The sequence below is a fragment of the Haplochromis burtoni genome, unplaced genomic scaffold (assembly GCF_018398535.1).
Source record: "Haplochromis burtoni strain Fernald_Lab_line unplaced genomic scaffold, NCSU_Asbu1 Contig_400, whole genome shotgun sequence".
NCBI lineage: Eukaryota > Metazoa > Chordata > Actinopteri > Cichliformes > Cichlidae > Haplochromis > Haplochromis burtoni.
The window spans coordinates 395,736-404,786 of NW_024582761.1; the positions used below are offsets into that span (position 1 = coordinate 395,736).

Sequence of the window (9,051 nt, forward strand, 5' to 3'; positions counted from 1 at the left end):
CATGAACTCGCAGATGCTTCTTAAGGTGGAAATGATATTTAACAAAGAGAAAAGAGTGCGAACAAGCATGCCAAAACTCTCCTTTAAGCAGGATTTAAAGCAGGACTTTTCCTTGTAACGGCATGTTGTTAATCTGATATATTGGTACTTTTACATAAGTAAAGGAGCTGAAGAATTCTTCCTGTGCCATTGCACTTTGGGGGTCTGTTCTCTGGAGCCTCACTTTGGTGAGGTAAGTGAACTTTCACAAAAACCCTGCTGCAATAAATCTGGGGCTCCATCCACACCATCCCTCCTCAGCCCTAATCAACCCGACAGCCTCCATAGCACCAGGAACAGACCGTCACCCATCCCCGCTCCCTCCAGTCCTACATGACAATGGTACCAGCAGTTACCCCGGCAACAGGCTTTTCATTAGCTGTGTGAAAAAAGATGTATTCCCCGCCGCTTCTCGTCTGTCCACCGTTTCACATCTTGCAGATAAGCTGCAGATCCCTCATTCGGCAGTGCAGCTTGCAGGAGTGGAGACATCCTGACTGCTCACAAGAGCTGAGACTGACTAAACCTGAGCTCAGAGCACCCGGACAGTCACAGGCTGACCAGGTGCTTCGCCGTGAAATCTCACTCGAGTGTCATTGTTGTGTTGCACCGTTGTCTGCGCTGAATGTGAAGCATCCAAAAACATGTCAAGATGGCTTTTTTAAATGTCGTAATGGTGTCAGCTGCTGGTTTCAAGTCTGCTAGTTTGGGAAGGAGAGGCGGTCCGTGCTTTACCTCTGATCCACATCCTGAGGCTTCAGAAACCGTCAGGTCTGTGAACCTGCCAATTATCATCCCTGTCAGCTGTGTCAGAACTAAATGCTTTCGATCATATTTTACAATCATATAAAAAAAGAAAATAAGGGACAATCTTCACATACAAGGAACTATTAATCTGAGGTTAATGAGGTTGATGAAAATGAGGTTTTCTAATCTAAATGATTAGAAAACCTCATTTTCTCTGAGGTTTTGGCAGGCACCCTGCTCTCTTCTGCTGAAGCCTGCTGTAAGTGGCTGCATCGTCAGCCCGGCCACATCGGGTGTTGGCGTTTAGCACTTTCAGTTTGCAGCGTTTCTTGTTGGAAGAAGCGGCGAGGGTTAGCGTTTCAGCAGGTGGCTCCTCTTACCTGCAGCCGTCAGCAGGGCCGGAGAATAATACCTGCATCAGGTTACCACGGCATCTCATCTAACCAGCCTGCTGCATTATAATTATGAGCCCTGCGATCCAGCTGGACAGCTCCGTCCAGCAGGTAATAGCGCTGCGGGGGGCCTACATGGAGCTCTGGCTGGGGGGGGACAGCAGCTCCCCTTTCCAGGAAAAAGGCTGCGGGGCTGGGCATGAAGATGCAGGATCCTGCTCTTCCACAGGAGTGTTGGGTGTCCATCATGCAGAGGTGTAGCGTTACAGCACTTTATCTTTTCCCTTCATCCCTCTGCCGTCATTACCTCATCAGTGACCACAGACAGACACGCTCGCTCACAGAGAGCCCGTCTGTTCACGACCCCGGGGGGGGGGGGGGGGACGCAGGCTTCTTAAATTCTACGTATTTGCATTTGATTGCTGCGGCTATTCATCTGATGCTCTGAACGCGAGCCACCTAGCTAATCTGCGGCAGGGTCAGGGAGTGACGGTGTGGTCTACAGCGGGGCAGACAGGCCGTGATATATGGGGCCGTGGGACACTTGTCCCCGTTAGACCCCACACCGCCCCAATGAGGGACCACAGATCTGAGCTTCATGGGGAACAAGAGTTTGACTGAGCACAGACAAAGCCCTGAAACAGAAACCCAGCCACCCCCCGCTACTATTACCCATCTACTGCCTGAACACACCGAGAGCCCCAAAAGAGACGAGCAGGAAAAGAGCAGCGTAAATCTCACGCCCAGGCGCACTAAAGCAGAGGGGGGTGAGGGCCGAAACAGACAGCGAGCAGGAGAAAACAAGACATACCACGTAGCCATGAAACAGCCCCGGAGGCATGCTCACAATGACAACGTGCTGATGATTAGCAGCTCAGCACGGCGACTGTTTCAGATTACCCTGTTTGCTCATCGTCATTTCATTCAGGTCATAAGCCAATAAATGTGGTAAAACTGCACCATAAATTAAAACACATCTCAATGAAAAGTCTCAAATTATAATATTTCATCCTGAGGGGAACATGAAGTCCCGAGAAAAAACGCTGCTGATGGATTTTAAATATAACAGAGGACCAAAGTCATTTAAGGTTATCCTCGGGCGCTCAAAATCGGACCCATGTAAACATAAACGCTAGATTTAAAAAATCTATTTAAACCAACTAAAAATAATTTTAGTGATCTTGGAAACTACAGTAAAATAAAATTACAGCAGAAATATCTGTGGATTTGGTATTTGTTAACTTGTTTACTGTCTGATGAGGGTTTAGTCCACTGCTTTTAAATGTTCTGTTTATACTGTGATATCCAGACTGAATAAAAAACATACTAAAACTGTCAATGTAACGAAATATTTTCAAATAATAAAAACTAAAGCTGAAATAATAAATAAAATAAAATACAAACTATCGAGAAGCCGAATCTTTCAGCATCCATAAAGTAGATCGTAGAAAATAATACTCTTGGAAAATATCAAATGCGCAGAGCTTCGTGGAAAATGGCACGAAGCTCTGCATGAATCTTCATCACATCCATCCAACAACTAAGGATGGGGTTCATCCTCAGGGAACAAACCACTACTCCTTACAGACTGATCTGTTGAGTCGATAGGACACAGCATAAGTGAAAAGCTATCAGAAAATCACTCAAATGTATCCTGCAGAAACCAAGAATATCCAGACAAAACATCAGGGCTGTCCTGTTCCCATTTGAATACCTCGACCATCACAGTCATAGACCGGCTGATGAAAAAGAAAAAGCTCTTTTATGAATATCTGTAGAAACTATCATCACAATCCATCCAGAGTGACTGTTTTAAGAGAAAAACTTCCTGTTTCATAACCACGAGCCTTAGGATTCACCCTCGGGGGACTTTGAATGAGTTATGTACCAATCCAACAAGCAGGAGTTGATGTATTTTAATAAATGAGTGAAAGCTTGGTCTGGTTGTGGTCATGGCATCACCAAAATTATTTGCGTTAAAGCTCGAGTGTCACAGCAGTCCAGACGGTTAGCATGCAGGAAGTCACCCTCTCAGGACCACAAATGCCTTTCCAGACTTTACAGATTAACTGTGCTACAGATTAGCTGTTACAGTTGAGATCGTTAAGATTCACCCTCTGGGGACCACGAATATCTAAACATGCCAGAGGAATCCCCACCAGAGCCGTGGAGCTGTTCTTCTTAGACGATAACCTCGTGGTTGGACTAGAGAAAAGTTAAAGATTCAAAAGTCATTTTGATTGTCCTCTGGGGACCACGAATGCCTTTAAAACATTTCAGCCTTTACATTAACTTTACGTGTTACTGGATGAGTGAGAGGCTTGGAGGTTTTTGATAGAAGAGTTTATCCTCTGAGGACCGTGAACTGCCTTTTTTGGCAGTCAAACTGAAAGAGCCTTCATGACTAAAAATGAGGAAATGTTTCAAGTAGACAGGCGAGATGCAGTAAAACATTTTTTATTGTCAAAGAAAAGTTGAAAAATAAAATAAAAACAAAAAGGTAGAAGAATACATGAGCGTTTAGACATCAGCATAGAACCAATCATGAGGTAAGATCCCATTATTGTGGTTTAAAGTGTTATTTGATTGAGACGAGCTAAAACACAACCATAGCTGGTTTTACTGAGAGTCCCTCGAGTGTATTCACACCTCCGAATAGACAAAACAGTGAGCCTGGTCTCTCTGAAGTAAACAGCATGAATGGACTCCAACAAATGACTGTAACATATAACAAATATCACTGTACAATGATTGCACTTTCACACATGTTTAGAGAACAGTTACTGCATCTCAGCAGTTAAAGACTGTCCCCGTCCTTATGCAGCGTGATTTGGTTTAGTCTGAATCCAGCGAGCTCTTTTGTTCACGTCCAGCAGTCCCCAACTTTATCGCACACCAACACAAAAACATTTCCTCATTGCAGTAAAACGCGCACGGCCGCCCCGTCGTGTCCCAAGTGTTGTTCTTGGCACATAGAAGGTCAGGTATTCATTTACAAGCCACCGTGGCCTCTTTAAACTCTGCATTTTAAGCTCCTAATGATTCTTTGTTGGAGAATTTTGCCTCAGGCTGCTTTGTGTTTATTTTAACTTTTACACCGCGAAGCTGTGATGCGTCCTCTGCTGCGTTTCTTTATATCTACCGGCTACAAAGTCACAGGAAGGAAGAAAGAAAGCCGTTACTTCTACAAGCCATACACGTCAGTCTGTTTTTCTGGAAAAAGTTAAGCTAACATGAATAATTTGTTAAAGTTGTGCTAGTTCATTCTGAAAATAAAGAGTTAGTACCAAAAAATCCCACGCCAAAAAAAGACAAGAAAACTAAATGAGTAAATCACATCTACACAGAACATAATTTGGCAAAAATCTCATCATCAGTCTGTCGTAGCATTACTCCTGATTCCACTTTAACAATTAAAAAAAAGTCTTAGTTGATCAACTGTTCACTGAAAATATCTTTCAGGCAACATGATCTCCTTTTTCACAATAAAACACTTTCGTGACGTAAACAGAGACCATGTTGTGTCGTCTGTAAGGCCTGGTCACACCAGAGATCAATTTATTCCAATAAAATTGTGCCGTTTGGTGGATTCATGCTGTTAGCTGTTTATTTCTGAAAGAAAATGTGGACCTCTCTGATCAGATGGAGTGGCTTTGGTTGCCGGTGGATTGCATAAAATAAAAGTTGTGCTTTATCGCCAAAACCAACTCAATGAAAAGCCATACGGTCTCTGATTCCAGTTAGCGTCGCACTTCTCACAGTTTCATTACCGCTTGGTGAGTAGTTGATGTGTGTTTGCAGACAAGTTCCATGCAAACTGCTGGTGGGAGGAGCAACCTGCTAGCAACCAAAGCACGCACAACAAGGTTGTGGTGTGGCATTGTGTTCCTATTCTAAGTAATTTCACAATATCAACTGCCAGAGACCACATGCAGCCAAATCCACACTTTTCCGTAGTGGTAAACCGAGTATAAAACATAATGAACTGTCAGTGTTTTTGTGTAGTTTTGAGAGAGTTTATTTTGGGGGTTCTCATCTTCCTGTTACGATTGAGTGGACTAGTGACTGGCTAACTTATTAGCATTATCTGTAGGAGCTCTATGTAAGAACATAAACGTCTGAATCAGTTTGAATGGACATTAAACTAGAAATAAAGTCTACTTGCATTTAGCTCCAGCATCTTTAAACTACATCCTCCCTAACAGCTCAATGATTGGCCAACTTCTGGAAGCTTACTGAAGGGCAGCAATCAGTGCTTGTGAGGGGTAATGACCGCTGGAAATGTAGTTTAAACAAATGTTTACATCATTATGTGAAACTCGTTTAGCAGGAACACCGTCCACCCCTGGCCCCGTGTTCTCACAAACACACGAAGGGAAACATGACGCTAAAATTACCGTGCTGCCTTCTGGTGTGTCCAGGCCTTCACTCTGAAAACTTTCATTTCACAAAAAAAAGGAAAAAAACATTCAGTGTAGTTTCTCTGTGGAATATGAAACTGCTGCTGTACATTGTGGCATCATTGTTCGGTAGGCATTGAGTGTTTATTTCCAGCATTGAACCTGCGTAAAAATGTTTCTCTAAAAATACTTTAAACATCTTGAAAAGGACGGTTAAGCTTGCATGAGGATAAAAAAAGAGTATTTTATTCCCAGGTTGTGTTGAGAAGCGTTCTTAGTTTGTAAGACGACCTGGAAATTATTCCTTAAAGGAGGGTGTCCATCCTGCTGCTGGGGTCCCCACCTAATGGGTCCTCGAGCCCAAACAGCTGGTCTAAGTTGACGGTGGAGCTACAGAGGAAATCACTGCGGCCATGATCCGCCTCCTCTTCTGGCCAGGGGTTCTCCAGGAAGGCTGTGGCAAGGAAAGTCTCCTCATCAAAGTCAGACATGTTGTTACTCCTCTCTGCCTCTGCTGAGCCTGCAGGGGCTTCAACGGGAGAAATGTGGGTTCCCCGCACTGTTAGGTCCTCCTCTTTCATGATGGGGCTCAGAGGCTCACCACCTTCCAAAGTGAGCTCCCCGCTGAGGGCAGAATCCAGAAGGGCGTCCCAGTCGAAGTCTCCCTTCAGAGGTCCAATCTCCTTCTGTTCATCCATGGAGAGCAGAGGGGAGCTGGACCGACGGGGGGCTTTGGCAGCACCATTTCTAGAGCCCTGCTTCCTCTTGAGCCCACTCCTTCCCCTGACCACTGGCCAGGACCCCAGCATGGTCCCCTCAGCCAGATGGGGGTCCCAATTCTGATCAGCCCCCGTTGCCTCTTCGAACTCTCGAAGAAGCCTTTGGGACTCTGGGTTGACGCAAAGCCCGATCTGCCCTCTGGGCTGAGGCTGCATGTTCACCCCGAGTCTGTTCCGCAGGGCCGGGTTGATCTGGACGGGCGGCATTCGTCTCTTCTTGTAGGCACCACTCAGGAGGCGCTCAGCATACTGCGGGTCAATCTTCCAGAAACCCCCCTTCCCGGGCTCGTCCTTCTGCCGCGGCACCTTGATGAAGCACTTGTTGAGCGAGAGGTTGTGTCGGATCGAGTTCTGGAAGGAGGAATGTATATTTTAAATAACAGCTCACACACTGTCTTCATTCAGCTCAGATCATCAGATTGATGTTGCTCTTATTTGTGTTCAGCACATTTGAAGCTGCAGCCTGGCTTAACAGTTAGCTTAGCTTAGCATAATGGTAGTAACATGTTTACAAAAACTGTTTCAGTCTGTGTAGATAATTTCCCCCCTCATAACTGTACAAGGGAGAATGTTTGAATAACTCTGGATTACAGTTTGCATTATTAGAGGCGTGGCCTCTGTGACTGACAGGTGTATGGTGACACAGGCGGCTGTCTGCTAGCTGTCTGCTAGCTGTCTGCTAGGCTTCTCCTCAGCTAGCTAGAGACCCTGAACTAAATCTCTGGACCATGTTTGTGCTGTTGGAGCCTTTTTAATTATCTAACCATATGGATGCTGTGAAGTTACTGCACTAACAGACCGTCCAACAGGTCTGAGCTCCAGTTTTAGTGAGTGAAATTCTAGGACTAATTGGATGTTACTAAAAAGCCAAAAAGAATTCCTAAATGTTCATGCTAAGAATAAATGGCAGAGAAATCTCCTTTAAAGTAATACAGGTACATGTGTACTATATCTGAAGTCCTTTTTTGCCTCAAGCCAGGAAATCAGAGAGCCAAGGATGTCAGGTTGGAGCTGATCCCAGTATGCTGCCTTTAGCACACCTGCTAAACCTGTGAGCTAACCTGCCCGCTCATGTTTCCTTTTATGATCCTTTAAAATTAATCTTAATTTAATTCTTTTATTTTCAGGCATCCTTCCATTTTTGGCTTGGGTAACAATATTTACATCTTTATTTTAACACACATATAAAGCTGCTGGTATGTAGCTTTTTAGGTTCAGATACCTTTAAGTGTCTTTTCAGCAACAGACTTTAGCTTTTTGTGGTGCAGGAAGTACAGCTAGCAGAGCATTGTAGTCAGTTATAATGTATCCTTGCATTCAACCATCCAGCCCCTCTCCACTCAGGTCTAAACAGAGCACTGACCCTGTGACCTTTGTTAAATATTATCTGCCCCATGTACTGCCTTACAATAACAAAATGCTCTGAAATGTCTGAGGCTGAAACTCTGGGAGTGCAGCGAACGGCTTCATCAATCATTGATCCAACAGAATTAAAGTTTTCTGAAAAACTGCTGCTGCCTTCATGAGAAAGAATCTGCTTCGGTTACTCCTACTGAGCTGATTTCAGGTATTATGCTGCTTAAAAAAGGAAAACAAAAAGTGCAATCCTGTTAAAGTTTGAGTTTGAGTTTGAGTTTGAGCCTCAGTTATTAATTACACACGAAGCCAAGTGGCAGCAGGCCCAGACCTCTGTTCTCAAACAGAAACACATCCAGCTGTGATGTGACCTGAGAGAAACTCATTTTCACACAATGAGTGCAGCAGGTGGCACATCCTGTCTCAGGTGGACTGCCTCTGTGTGTGTGTGTGTGTGTGGGTGGGGGGTCCGTTACCTGCCAGGTGGGGTCAGCATGGCGGTAGTAGCAGAAGTTGTCGGTGATCCATTTGTAGATGCAGGACAGTGTGATCTTGCTCTTCTTGCTGGCCTGCATGGCCATACAGATGAGGGTGGCGTAGGAATACGGTGGCTTGATGTGCGCGTTGGTTTTGTAGTCCACGTCGTCCGGACAGTGTCCGTGCGCCACGATGCCGGGCAGTGGCTGCATCCTGCTGTAGGCCGCCGCCGTGGGCTTCCCCGGGGTCAGCGGCATCCCGATGGAGGCCGGATCCCCGGCCAGGGGGGAGGCTGGCGCGTCAGAGCCCAGCTGCTGGTGGCCGAACAGGTGGTGCTGGTGGTGCGTGTGATGCGGCACGTTGGTGCCGAGGATGGAGAACTCCTGCAGCCACTGCAGGCTGGTCAGGCTGTCGTCCAGACTGACGGAGCAGCTGCTGCTGTCGGTGCCGCTGACTCCGTCCCGCTCCTCAGCCTGAGCCGCCGCAGTCACCACCTCCTCCTCCAGACCCACGGAGCCTTCGGCCCACGGGTCGGCACAGCTCAGGGACAGCATGGCTCTCTCCTCTGTGTCAGCTACTTCTCCTCCTCCTCCCTCTGTTACCTCCTGACAGGACTGTAAATACACACCCGACACTTCAGCGAAGGCCAGAACAATGACCCGAGAACAGCTCTGTGTGCGCGCAAAGGGACACGCACTCAATCCACATCCACGCATTCATGCCCGACACCCACTCAAAGCAACACCTCAGCGTTACGTCACTCTGACACCACAACATCTTTCTTCAGGATGTGGACAAACTTTTTCTCACACACACACACACACACACACACACACACACACACACACACACACACACACA

At 46.1% G+C, this 9,051-nt stretch overlaps 1 protein-coding gene across 1 annotated transcript in view; it reads right to left on the reverse strand.

Annotated features, from left to right (window-relative positions):
• Positions 1–3,441: 3,441 nt before the first annotated feature.
• foxj1a (forkhead box J1a) overlaps positions 3,442–9,051 on the reverse strand; it is a 6,219-nt gene continuing 609 nt past the window's right edge. Inside the window, exons 2-3 of the mRNA XM_005947983.3 lie at positions 8,190–8,804; positions 3,442–6,708 (exon numbers count right to left, since the gene is read on the reverse strand). Coding sequence (XP_005948045.1) covers positions 5,884–6,708; positions 8,190–8,744 — 1,380 coding nt within the window. The 5' untranslated portion in view covers positions 8,745–8,804 and the 3' untranslated portion in view covers positions 3,442–5,883. The remainder of the gene's footprint in view (positions 6,709–8,189; positions 8,805–9,051) is intronic.